Raw genomic sequence first — 13,622 nt, 5'->3', positions numbered from 1 at the left:
TTACCAGTAGTAATCGAAACCCCAAACAAGGAGGAAATTCCTTACATACTAGAAAATGAAACAAAACAAGCCATACTGACACAAAAAAACCATAAAGCCCCGGGCGAAGATAGAATAACCAATGAATTGCTAAAGGGGTCACTAGATGCAATACTAAAACCACTAACTAGTCTATTTAACGAAATCTTAGACAGCGAGGTTGTACCGGAACAATGGACAAAGACAACCATAATACTGATTCACAAAAAGGGGGATAAAGATAAAATAGACAACTATAGACCAATAAGTCTTATGACAAATATATACAAAGTTTTTTCAAAAATTGTATTAGGCAGGCTCACTAAACAACTAGATGCAGAACAACCAAGAGAACAGGCGGGTTTCAGAGCTGATTTCTCAACAGCAGACCACATGCATGTAGTGAAACAAATAGTAGAGAAATATAATGAGTATGGAAAACCATACTATATTTCTTTCGTAGACTATAATAAGGCATTTGATTCTCTCTCTCATAACTACATATATAAAGCCTTGGTCAACCAGGGAATAGAAAGGAAATACATCAGACTTATAAATAATATATACAGCAGCAGTACTGCAAAAGTACAATTAGAAAAACTTGGAGAGGAATTTAAGATCCAAAAAGGAGTCAGACAAGGTGATCCCCTGTCTCCAAAGCTTTTTTTGGCTGTGTTAGAGGAAATTTTTAGAAATCTAGATTGGGAAGGGTGGGGAATAAATATTAATGGATGTAAACTGTCACACCTGCGGTTTGCAGACGACCTGGTACTATTTGCCGAGGACCCAGTCACTCTACAAGAAATGCTTGAACAACTAGCAACAGAGAGTCAAAAAGCAGGTTTGACAATGAACACCACCAAAACAAAGGTTATGACCAATAGGCATCAACAAAAAGTTAACATAAATAATCAGGACATAGAGTATGTGAATGAATACGTCTATCTAGGTCAAGTAATTGCACCAAACTTACAGATGGACAGAGAATTGCAAAGACGAATTAATAACACCTGGGCTCGCTACTGGTCGCTGAAAGAAATACTTAAAAACAAAGATATTCCAATGCCAACTAAACGTAAAGTATTTAACATGTGCATCCTACCAATACTTACTTACGGCTGTCAAACATGGGGTCTGACAAAAGCTCACAATCAGAAAATAAAGGTATGCCAACAAGGGATAGAGAGAAGCATGCAGCACATCAAACTGAAAGACAAGTGGAGACTGACTAAAATTAGAAAGATCACAGGTGTGACAGATGTCTCAAAAATAATCAAGAAACTTAAATGGCGTTGGGCGGGCCATGTGATCAGATCTCCAAGGGATAAATGGACCAAAGAGGTCACTTACTGGTACCCTAGAGATGGGAAGAGAGCGAGAGGACGGCCACAGAGGAGATGGGAGGATGACCTGCCAAAGGGTTGGCGCAGATTGGCGTTAGATAGGAAAAAATGGAGAAGTCTAGAGGAGGCCTATGTCCAAAGAGGACAACCTGATCTGTAAATTGCTGGTGTTACCAATTTTTAGAATAAATTATATAGGATAGGATAATTAAATAATAGGAAATAAGAAATTAGTAATACGGTTAGTTAGTAATATAAGATGTATAATTATTGTATCAGAGAATAAAGGCTATTTTATTTATTTTATTTTATTTTATATATTTTGTAGAAAAAAATGTTCCTAGAGGCAGAGGTTGCCAAATAATTAGGTAGATACAATCATGGTGCAATACAAAGTAAAAGATAAAATGCCCTACATGTTTTTATCATAACTCTATGCATGGAAATGACTATGGTTTGCTTACAAGTTTTCTTATTATCAAAAAAATTTCTGCACAAAACTTTACATTCCGTTTCTCACTTGAATTTAAACAAACTATTTTTAGTAAAAATGTGTTTTTCGTAAATATTTCTACTATTCATATATTAGCTGTTTTACCTACTATTTAATTTGCTGTTAATTTATTTAATATTTTATCGTGCCGTTTTTAATTTATAAAATATAAATTATTTGAATTCCTAATGTAGAGGAATCTCAGACTAAGAATCAAGAGTGGAATGGAAACAAAATGACAAGTCAAAAAGTGTGTTTGTCAATTTTGTCAACTGTCAAATTCGTTGGTCGCTAAAAAAACAAAAAATCTCAAAAAGCGGACAACAAAACCGCAGTACATAGAGCCATAGACAAGAAAAGAAGAAAAAATCTCAACAATTTTGTATTTTCTAATAAATTTATTTGATATTTGATAATAGTAAAAATGTCGTTTATGGGTGATCTGATGAATCCGGCACCGCTGTGGCACAACGGTCCATCACCAGGCTCGTTTTACAGCTTCCCAGCAAATGCAACCTCATTGAAACCTGCAAGTCACACTGTCCAAAATTTTAGAGCACAGTAAGTAAAAACCCAGTTTCTGAAAGTTTTTCACTATGTTATCAAAAGTATACACTTCCTCTTTTCGAGGCGACGGTCACCTCAAACATGGGCAGCCCAAAAAGCCGCAACTGCGATAGCTTGGTCTTAAAGCTAGCCGTGAAAAGATTAGTCAGCCTACTGTTTTTGTTCATGTAGTAGCTGCTTCCAGGGACGCCGGGTGTTTGCACCACGCGGGGAGGCTCTTTTCATGTCTCCTGTATACACTGTTAAGACGTGAAATTACTTTAAATTTCGACGCTAACCATAATGATTGTATAATGACAACTTTTTTTCTAGAATGTAATAGAAAATTATAAAGTTCCCACGGGATTTTTAAAAACCTAAATCCATACAGATGAAGTCGCGGCCATCATCTAGTAATATCATCATCATCAACCACCACGCCACGGTCTTGCGCCGCCTGGATCCAGCGGCTCCCTGTGACTCGTCTGATGTCGTCCGTCCACCTAGTGGGGGGTCTTCCAACGCTGTGTCTTCTGGTGCGAAGTCGCCATTCCAGCACCTTGGGGCCCCAACGTCTATCAGTTGTATGAACTATGTGCCCTGCCCATTGCCACTTCAGCTTCGCAACCTGTTGAGCTATGTCGGTTACTCTAGTTCTCCTACGGATTCCTCATTTCTGATTTGATCATGTAGAGAAACTCCGCACATAGCTCTCTCCATCGCCCGCTGAGTGACTCTGAGCTTTCTTATGAGGCCTATAGTTAGCGACCATGTTTCAGATCCATATGTCATTACTGGCAACACACACTGTTCGAAGATCTAGTAATATATATTTGTTTTATTCTGCAGCTCGGCAACACCGATCACCACTACAACAACAGTTATAGGCCTCAAGTTCGACAAGGGGTGTGTGATCGCAGCAGACACGCTCGGTTCATACGGATCTCTCGCCCGATTCCGTGACTGCCCTCGCGTGTTGAAGGTCAACGACCTAACACTGCTGGGCTCTGGCGGTGACTATGCAGATTATCAGTACTTGAAGGATATTATTGAGCAGAAAATGTAAGTTCACATGCATATTAAAACTTCTTTATGTGATTCAGAGTTACTTTAATATTTTTCAGATATAAGTAATACTTCCATATTTAAAACGGCTGCCAAACAGAACAGCTGTTTTGAGGCCACTATTGAGGTGTCTTAAAAGGAAGGAGGTTATGTATTTGATCCACAACCTAAATATATATAAAAGGAAAAGGTGACTGACTGACTGACTGACTGGCTGACTGATTTACATAGCTCAAACTACTGGACGGACCGGGCTGAAATTTGGCATGCAGATAGCTATTATGATGTAGGCATCCGCTAAGAAAGGATTTTTGAAAATTCAACCCCTAAAGGGGTGAAATAGGGGTTTGAACTTTGTGTAGTCAACACAGTCTCTAGCATAAGCTAGTTTTTGATATGTATACTGATTTCTCCAGGATTTATAAAGCAATATTTTTTTTTAGTATTGATGAACAATGCATCGGTGACGGTCTGCAGCTGAAGCCAAAATCCCTTCACTGCTGGCTCACCAGGGTGCTCTACAACAAGAGGAGCAAGATGGACCCCCTGTGGAACAACTATGTTGTTGCTGGGATTCAGGTAACTTTAGATAGATATACGGTAGACAGGGAAAATTGCACATCAAACTATAGAAAAAGATAACTGTTTTGTACAGCTCTGTCTCTGTCGTTGAGACTGACGAAACGTCACATAGGTATGTGACAGAACCCTCCCTCCCTCTATGCTCGCTCTACGAAGCTAAAATCTCTTTCTAAAGTTTGGTGTACCTTTCCTTCCTGTACTTTATATGTGTATGTCACATAAAATGTGAGGTAAAAAAAAAGTCAAGATTTGAATAGAAATCGTGTGGCATCAATAAAATTTTTGAGCCAAATTGTGCCAATCGTGTTTTGGCTCTTGTATTTCACAAAAAAATATCTTTATTAATATAAAAAATCTTTATTAATATATAATATTAAAAAATGAATACACAAATTTGTAGTTTTTGAGGCCAAAACTTGGTTCTTTGAACATCCAAAATGTGTTTCAACACCGCTTTTGGGATACATTTCGCCTTAAGATGACCTTCTGTTTGGGGATCGGAGGTTCGATCATGATGATGATGATGATGATGATGAATATGTAAAAAAACTTTTTTGCTCAGTAAAGATTTTTATTATTTTCTGTGATTCAGGATGGAGAGCCGTTCCTAGGAGCGGTAGACAAGCTTGGCACAGCATACGAAGACGACACCATTGCGACCGGCCTGGGGGCTTACATGGCCACTCCGCTGCTACGTCAGGCCACTGAGAAGGGACTTCTGGACGAGGAGGCTGCTAAGTATGTGATATGTCACAGTTAAAACCTGTTTTACTTAGGTGAAAATCTAGATGAATATCTAGAATCTAGCTGTTTAGCGATAATATTATAAATGTGATAGTGTGGATGTTTGGATGTTTGTTACTCAATCACGCAAAAACGGTTGAACGGATTTGGAATGGAGATAGATTATAAGAACACATAGGCTACTTTTTATCCCGGAAAATCAAAGATTTCGGGCGGTATTTTGAAAAACGTAAATCCACGCGGACGAAGTCGCGGGCATCAGCTAGTATTATATAAATGTAAATATGTGTCTATCTGCTAGCTTATCACGGTCTTTCTATTCAACCGATTTTGATGAAATTTGGCAGAGACAGTTTGCATCATTGAGAGAAAAATCAAAGAGTTTTCACAGGATTTTTAAAAAACTAAATCCATTTGAATGAAGTCACGGGTATCAGCTAAGTATTATTATATATATTTTAATAGACAAAATATTATATAGTGCAAAAGGTGTGCTAAGTGTAAGTCCCGCAAATTGCTATTGCGCTGGAACCATGTCTCATTTACTTCGAAATGACATAAAAATATACCATCAGGTCGAAACTTCAGTCTAGTGCTGACGTCACTAAAATGGCGGCTACGTGCATTAGCAATTAGCGGGACTTATAGTATATAAAATTACAGCTGTTATTTTTGTGCCGATTCTTTGACACTTTATGTCAAATCGTCTTCGTGTTGACAGATTTCTCATCACTAACATTTAGTTCCGAGTACGCTCACTGCTATCAGCGCCAAAATGGCGAAAATCAAGTTGCTTCAAGAAGAAGAATCGAAGATCCAGCGTACTTGTAATATTAGAGGTCAGTGATTTTTAAGGAAGGTATTGAATTTTTTTTTCTAATTTCAGGGCCCTAGTTCGCAAATGCATGGAGGTTCTTTTCTACCGCGACGCGCGTTCGTTTCCGCGCTATCAGCTAGGCATAGTGACCTCTGCCGGCGTTACTGTTGAAGAGCCAGTGGAGCTCAAACATGACTGGTCGCTAGCGCACATGATTCATATGAAGTGAACGAAGCAAAAATACTAACTTTCTTTTAATAAAAAATTGTTAAAATGTCACTTTTTTTTCTTTATGACCTGCATGACCTTTTTTTTGTAGATTAAAAGGGCTTAGAATCTAGAAAATCGTGAAACCAGTTAAACAAAATGTAAAACTTTTAAAACTAGTTTTAAAACTCATAGCCCTTAAAAAGGAGCAGAAGAAAGGAGTTACAGAAAAAGAAAATATTATTTTCATCTGGTGACTTCCTCGGCGCAGTGGTAAGCAGTGGTCTTATTAGTGGGAGATCGCGGGTTCGGGGCAATTTGAAAATTTATAATTTATTTTTTTGTCGCTGGTCTGGTCTGGTAAAAGGCTTCGGTCGTGGCTGGTTACCACCCTACCAGCAAAGCCATATCAAGCGATTTAGCGATAATATGATGTCGCGTAGAGACCGATCAAGGGTATGGTTTAATGATTAATGAAACTGTCATACATGGTATCACCTTGCATCAGGTGTGATTGTGGTCAATCGTGTGCCTATAATGAAATTAAAAAAGGTGAGATAGCAGTCAAGGGCTAACTTGTTTATGAATTACTAGCTGATCCCCGCGGCTTCGCCCGCGTAGATTTAGGTTTTTAAAGATCCCGTATAGCCTATGTCACTCAGGAATAATGTAGCTTTCTACTGGTGAAAGAATTTTTAAAATCGGTTCAGTAGTTCTAAAGATTACCCCCTACAAACAAACTTAACGACATTGGGGCCGATTCTCTTGTACACAATCTCTAAACTAAACTAAATTAACAGGTCTAAAACTGGTACTATCCTTTTCCGCAAGCAACATTATGAAAGGGATAGCAATAGATTTAGACGTGTCATTTTAGTTAAGTTTAGAAATTGTGTACAACGGAATTAGCCACAATACCTCTTTATATAATACTAGCTGATCCCCGCGGCTTCGCCCGCGTAGATTTAGGTTTTTAAAGATCCCGTATAGCCTATGTCACTCAGGAATAATGTAGCTTTCTACTGGTGAAAGAATTTTTAAAATCGGTTCAGTAGTTCTAAAGATTACCCCCTACAAACAAACTTAACGACATCGGGCCGTGCAGCAGAAATCGTAATATTTTAATTTCGCCATAACTTCAAAACCAAACGTCCAATTTTAATCATTCAAAGACCAAATATTATCTCCATAAACTGTTCTTAGTGATGAAATCATTTATTTTGATAAGGATTAATAGCATGAGTAAAATAAACGCGTTTAAATGTAGTCCAAAAAAAATTCAAGATTTTTAAATAAAAAAATGGTTGCTGTGCCTCACTCGACATAGATGGGTATAGTGTGTCGCGGACTTTTTTGTAGATATTTATAAGATCTACAATTAATTAGAACATTTTATGGTTCTATCTTTTATAGTTTAGGCAGCGTACGCAAAATAAGTAACTTTTCTGGTTGATTTTTTACACCTTGTGTCCGAAAAACCCAAATATCTTACGGAACCCTATTTTTTTCCAAAATAAAATATAGCCTATGTTACTCGTGGATAATGTAGCTTTCGAATGGTGAAAGAATTTTTAAAATCGGTCCAGTAGTTTTTGAGCCTATTCAGTACAAACAAACAAACAAACAAAGTTTTCCTCTTTATAATATTAGTGTAGAAAAATAAAGTACAAAGAACCGAATTTGAGATCAAAATAAAAATAAATCATTCAATGACATCAAAAAGTTTACAAGAAATCTATAAAGTATAAAGTTTAAAAAATATATTTGCGAAGCTTGATGAACTTTTCAACAAAAACATTTTCGCTTGATTTTATCTTTCACAATCTCTGTAAATAAATACGACATCTACACAAAAATATCGGAATTTCATGAACTTACGTTCTCATATGTTTAAAGCGCCATCTGTAACTAATGCCGCAAATTACTGTACCATTGGCGTTATGGTTTCTTCGTACCTGTATAGATGGCGTTGTCAATTGCAAATTAATTTGTACGGAATCTTCATCGCGATATTTAAGTTTTTTGAAATTTAGACTATAAGTAGAATGTGTTTTACCATAGTAAATGTACTCGCTTCGGCAGTACATATACTAAAATTGGAACGATACAGAGAAGATTAGCATGGCCCCTGCGCAAGGATGACACGCAAAATCGTGAAGCGTTCCACATTTTTTGACCATTATTGTTTTTCGGGTGTTTTTCTTAACACTTTGTCGTTGTGGTATTATTTTTGCTCACAAATCTTCTAAATATATAAAAGGAAAAGGTGACTAACTGACTGACTGACTGACTGACGATCAGTCAGTGATCTATCAACGCACAGCTCAAACTACTCGACGGATCGGGCTGAAATTTGGCATGCATTATGACGTAGGCATCCGCTAAGAAAGGACTTTTGAAAATTCAACCCCTAAGGGGGTGAAATAGGGGTTTGAAATTTGTGTAGCCCACGCGGACGAAGTCGCGAGCATAAGCCAGTATAAAATATAGAAGAATCGTTCTACTGATTTGTCCCAAGTCCCTAGCTGCCATAAAAGTTTTTAGATAGTATACCTAGGCCATTTTTAGGTTTCCGTACCTCAAAAGGAAAAACGGAACCCTTATAGGATCACTTTGTTGTCTGTCTGTCGGTCTGTCAAGAAACCCATAAGGAAGGTAGGGACTTCCCGTTGACCTAGGAGCATTAAATTTGGCAGGTAGGTAGGTATTATAGCACATGTAAAGGGGAAAATCCGAAAACCTTGAATTTGCGGTTAGGTATATCACAAAAAAATGTGTTCATGAACAAATATAACTACCTACTATTTTCAAGTTACAAAGTAAGATTTATACCAAGTGGGGTATCATATGAAAGGGCCTTACCTGTAAGAAAGAAAGAAACTGCAAGAAGTAAAACCTTACCTGTAAGAAGTACCTAAATAAAGTACCTATGTATAGCAATAAGTGTCACATTTGGATTTCATAATCAGGATTTTGAAAAATAAAATAAAACGAGTGCATAGTGGAAAATAAGTTTTATCCAATGTATTCGTTAAAAAACAATCAGCTAGCATTTATGGCTAATTCATATATAAATAAAATTAATAAATGCTTGATATAAAATATGTATACCTATTTACAATGATTTATTTATTACAATTAAATAAAAACTGGGACGGATAATATTTTATTAACATTTAATTTTAAAAAATACTTATTAAATTCGGCAGTTTTGTTCAAACTATAATTATTATTTTAACTATTAATAGGTAAAACTTATTATTAATATTATATACTTACCTACCTACTTATAATCTAAAAATATTTTGTTTCTATTTTAGTATCAAAAATAAATATTATTATTTAACAAGAATATAGAATTAACTAAATTATAAATTCGAAGAATTATCCTATCATTATAATATATTTATTAATTATTATTTTGGCCGTCAAAATATCAAAAGTTGCTCAAATTAACTAGTTTTTTTTTCGATGTAGGATTAATTAATTAATTAATTAATATTTTTAGTTATTAAATCATCTATTAAATTATTTAATTCTTATGTTTTCGACGTTTTATATCTTAAATACCTATTTTAAATTATCACATAAAAAATCATCCTCGAAATAAAGTGAAACTTTAAGTAAATCGCAGATATTCTTACTTATTTTTTTAATTAGTAGGTACCTAGGTATATTTTAAAATATCAATTTATTAACATAACTACCTACTTAAATAGTAAATAGCGCAAAGCAATTCCATTTATTAATTATTGTAGGTTTTACTAATTTTTGTAATAATTTACGGCTAAAATTATCAACTGTGATTATCAGTAAGTAACTCTATATATCTGTAATCTGTCGATAAGTTACTTAGCAACGTTGTTATTTGTCAGAAAAGAAGACCATACAATTTTTGACAAATGACGTTGTTTAGTTACTTATCGTTGATTATATAACTTCAACCATTAGTCACATGGAAAATTATAGTAATTTCGCGGCTCATATATACGAAATAGGTATATTTATTTGTAAAAACAATAGTTACAATAATCAACATAATTGCAATTTTCCATTATTTTGACAAATTGCATCATAATATCCAACTTTTTGACATTTCTGGACTACACTAGGTACCTAATTAATATTTTTTATAACTGTAAAAACAAGTATGTTTTTAATAAACGTTAATTTTTGACATTTGCTTCACTAATGCTGTTTCAAGTCCCGCAAATTGCTAATGCGCGTGGCCGCCACTTTAGTGACGTCAGCACTAGACTGAAGTTTCGAGCAGATGGTATATTTTTATTTCGGCTGACGTCAAAATGACGTCATTTCGATATTAATGAGACATGCTTCTAGCGCGATCGCAATTTGCGGGACTTATACACTAGGTGATTAATGTTTTTTATATCTGTGAAAACAAGAATGTTTTTTTTTGTGGAAAAAATTCGCCACTTTTTTCCAGTGAAAAAGATTCACTAAACTTTAATTTTTGACATTTGCTTCACAAATGCTGTTATTTTTGTCATTTTTTTCACTAAGGCTCTAATTTTAACTAGTCGATTCCACTAAAACTGCAATATCTGGTTGATCCAGTCTCTAAACTCCGAGATGCGCGTGTAGACGCCGGGCTGGTTGGGTTCCGCACAGCCGATGCCCCAAGAGATGATTCCACTCAGAACAAAGCGGCTGTCCTTCTCCCTCTGGACCACCATGGGGCCGCCGCTGTCACCTGACGAAACATAATATTTATGTTAATATTTATGTTATTATTTATGGCCATACACGTCTTATTGTATGGTATAGTCTGGCATAGTGTGGAAATATCTATCATGACACAGTTTGTCTGGCATGACATAATATTACCTTCACAACTGTCGAAGTCGCCCTGCTTCCAGCCGCCGCATATATAATGATGTTAGGGATATGATTGTTGTAGCCAGCAGCCAGGTACATGGCCTCACACGCCGTATTGTTGACGATATGGTTTGTCATGATAAAATCTCGCATAGCATGGAACTGTCTGTCATGACATGATACTTTCTGGCATGGCATTACCTCCAAAGTTGTCTAAACCGCTATGTTTTAGCCGGTCCACATAAAACTCTTGCTCATTGTAGCCAGCAGCTTGGTCTATGGCTTTACATGTCATATTGTTAATGATAATATTATGGTATAGGATGGTACAGTCTGGCATAGCACGGACTTGTCTGGCATGACATAATATTACCTTCGCAACTGTCGAAGCCGCCCTGCTTCCAGCCGGCGCATATGAAGATGTTGGGGATATGCTCGTTGTAGCCAGCAGCCAGGTACATGGACTCACAGGCCGTGTTGTTGATGACGGGAACTTCTACCTCTTGCAGTACGCTTGGCAGGGGACCCTCTGTAAAACGAGTTATTAACCGTACGGGATTAAACCGTTATTCCAATATTGCTTACTTAAGATCCCAACAGATAACTAGGTAGATAGATAGAAAACTTTATTGCACACAAAAGAAAAAATAAAACACAAAGAAACTATGTTTAACTAAATAAAATTGTATGCGAATGGCCTCATTGCTTAAAAAGCAATCTCCACAAGGAAACCTTTGGTAGGTGCTGTAGGGAGAAACCAACATTGTAATTTTTTGTTTTTTTGTAAAAAAATATTTCAAAATGGATGCCATGCGAATTAAAAAAAACATATTTTGAAATATTGTTTGTATGACCGACTCGCATTTAATCGATTTTTAAAATAATTTTGCAAACCTACCGTCGTACAGTCGTCCCCAGCCGGTGACGTAGGCGGTTCTGCCCACGTAATTGTCGTCGTTATCGGGCACGCATACTGGTAGAATGTTCGGCTGGAATGTTACTGGCTCGTAGAATCTGAAATTAACCATGAAGATACATAATCAAGAGAAATTTTTAGAGCCTCAATAGCTCAACCGGTATAGGAGTGGACTGAAAACCACTCCTATACCGGTGGTCGACGGTACAAACCCCGCCCGTTGCACTATTGTCGTACCTACTCCTAGCACAAGCCTGACGCTTAATTGGAGAGAAAAGGGGAATATTAGTCATTTAACATGGCTAATATTCTTTAAAAAAAATAAAAAAATATATATATATATACATAATAATAATAAATTTATCTGTTAACTCTCGATAAGTTACTCTTTTTATTCAGGTACCACCAAACAAACGCAGATTGATTAGAGGCAAACGCTTGACCACAATCACACCTGATGGACAGTGATGATGTGGCCTAAGATGGGACGCGTTTACCTAGAAGATTTACGTTTATGTACGGGTAAAGAATCTATTGTTTGCGGGAAATATAATAGATCTTTAGCTTTAAAGCAAGTGGTCCTTTACCTGGACTGTTCAAAATATAAAACACTATAGTTTAAAAGTTTTATTGCTTTTAGCGTGTTTTAGCTCTTAGCCGGCCGTTTTGACTATAATTGCGATCGCGACTCTGTAGCTGTCAATTTACGGTGTTCGAGCGCCTAGGAGCGCCTAAAAACCTAAAATGGGGGTAAACTTCTTACCTGAGCAATGCCAAGTCGTATTCAAAGGTAGCAGGGTCGAAGTGCGGATGGCTGGCGACAATCTGGACCCTCCTCTCAGCGAACCCGTAAGGTTCATCCTCGTTCGCCAGGTCGTACTCGCCGAGACGCACCAACAGCTCTGATGGTGGCACCCTGGAATAAGAAAATGTTCGTACAGTGAGACAAGGCTCTTTTGTCGTATGGCGAAAATCGGAACTAACGTTGTCGTCAAGTGTCACCTTTGTTCTTGTTTGAATATTCTAAGCCTTTGTTCTCCAATATCATTCAAGTGCCAAAAGAGCCTTGTCGCACAGTATCATATGCATCGCGTTAAATTCCCGCTAGTCGATCTGTCTCTGCCTCTCTGGCCTTGTTGGATACCGTCAAGTAAGAAAAGAACAAATCGAAAACCATAACAATTGGTCAAGTGCGAGCAAACTCGCACACGAATGGTTCCGTATCAGCGTACAATAAATAACACTTTTTTGTGATGTGTAACCACAAATTTACCGATTTTTCCCCCTTTACTGGTGCTATACAATGTAGACAATGCTACCTGCCAAATCCGGTATACGACAACTAGTCAAATCAGTACCTATCTTTTTATCAAACGTCAAAACACGCACTTAGGTATGCGAGTTTCTATGAAATACCTACAGGTGACGTAACAATGACTTGACGTGCTTATTTAGTTCAATCAACAATTTAAAATGGTTATTAGTTACACTTAAAACTAACAAAGGATATGGATTTTACTTATTTTGGAAGACCCTCTATTTAATAATCACTGAGCAATAATTTATTTTTGACATAGGCAAATACTTAATTAATTCATGATTCTAGGTCAATGGGACAGAAAGCTTTTAATTCCCTTGACGGTCAAGTCCCCGAAGAAGAAACACAGAGAAGTATCGCGTGTAAAGACAAGTGTGAAGTGATCCTATAAGAGTTTCCTTTTGAGGCTGAGTTTGTTGTGGGCTCTTCTCAGACCTGGGCGCGTTTGGAACCCTCGTATAGCTTTAGTTTTAAGTACATGTAAAAATTATCACCACTATATTATCATCATCTTACAAATGCAACAACCAATTTGATAGTCAAAAAGTGTAATTTATTACCTACTAGCTGATGCCCGCGATTTCGTTCGCGTGGATTTAGGTTTTTAAAAATCCCGTGGGAATTCTTTGATTTTCCGGGATAAAAGTAGCCTATGTCCTTCCCCCGGATGCAAGCTATATCTGTACCAAATATTGTCAAAATCAGTTGAACGGATGGGCCGTGAAAGGCTAGCA

General features: G+C 36.8%; 2 protein-coding genes and 1 non-coding gene across 3 annotated transcripts in view; 2 read left to right on the top strand and 1 right to left on the bottom strand.

Annotated features, from left to right (window-relative positions):
- Window positions 1–2,125: 2,125 nt before the first annotated feature.
- Prosbeta7 (proteasome subunit beta type-4) lies at window positions 2,126–5,887 on the top strand. The gene is made up of 6 exons (XM_034982841.2): window positions 2,126–2,141; window positions 2,205–2,415; window positions 3,250–3,462; window positions 3,909–4,044; window positions 4,640–4,785; window positions 5,678–5,887. Exons 2-6 carry the CDS (start codon window positions 2,279–2,281, stop codon window positions 5,835–5,837), a joined length of 792 nt encoding a protein of 263 aa, XP_034838732.1. The 5' UTR covers window positions 2,126–2,141; window positions 2,205–2,278; the 3' UTR covers window positions 5,838–5,887.
- A 1,994-nt stretch (window positions 5,888–7,881) lies between these two features.
- Window positions 7,882–7,988, top strand: LOC117994855 (U6 spliceosomal RNA). The gene has a single exon (XR_004675423.1). It is a non-coding gene; the product is annotated as a U6 spliceosomal RNA (small nuclear RNA).
- A 1,227-nt stretch (window positions 7,989–9,215) lies between these two features.
- Window positions 9,216–13,622, bottom strand: part of Np (serine protease notopleural) — a 37,985-nt gene continuing 33,578 nt past the window's right edge. The window contains exons 7-10 of the mRNA XM_069507881.1: window positions 12,334–12,486; window positions 11,553–11,668; window positions 11,028–11,183; window positions 9,216–10,529 (exon numbers count right to left, since the gene is read on the bottom strand). Of these exons, the coding sequence (XP_069363982.1) occupies window positions 10,366–10,529; window positions 11,028–11,183; window positions 11,553–11,668; window positions 12,334–12,486 (589 nt within the window). The 3' untranslated portion in view covers window positions 9,216–10,365. The remainder of the gene's footprint in view (window positions 10,530–11,027; window positions 11,184–11,552; window positions 11,669–12,333; window positions 12,487–13,622) is intronic.

This window comes from Maniola hyperantus, chromosome 27, assembly GCF_902806685.2.
Source record: "Maniola hyperantus chromosome 27, iAphHyp1.2, whole genome shotgun sequence".
Taxonomy (NCBI): Eukaryota; Metazoa; Arthropoda; class Insecta; order Lepidoptera; family Nymphalidae; genus Maniola; species Maniola hyperantus.
Note: the sequence above shows the minus strand (reverse complement) of the source record. Positions and strands in the feature narration are given on the sequence as shown.

Excerpts from the sequence above, each read along its gene's own strand:
- Prosbeta7 (XM_034982841.2), top strand. The coding sequence starts at position 2,279 with ATGTCGTTTATGGGTGATCTGATGAATCCGGCACCGCTGTGGCACAAC. Across the intron at positions 3,463-3,908 it reads GATATTATTGAGCAGAAAAT|TATTGATGAACAATGCATCG; the intron begins GTAAGTTCACAT and ends ATTTTTTTTTAG. Across the intron at positions 4,045-4,639 it reads ATGTTGTTGCTGGGATTCAG|GATGGAGAGCCGTTCCTAGG; the intron begins GTAACTTTAGAT and ends TCTGTGATTCAG.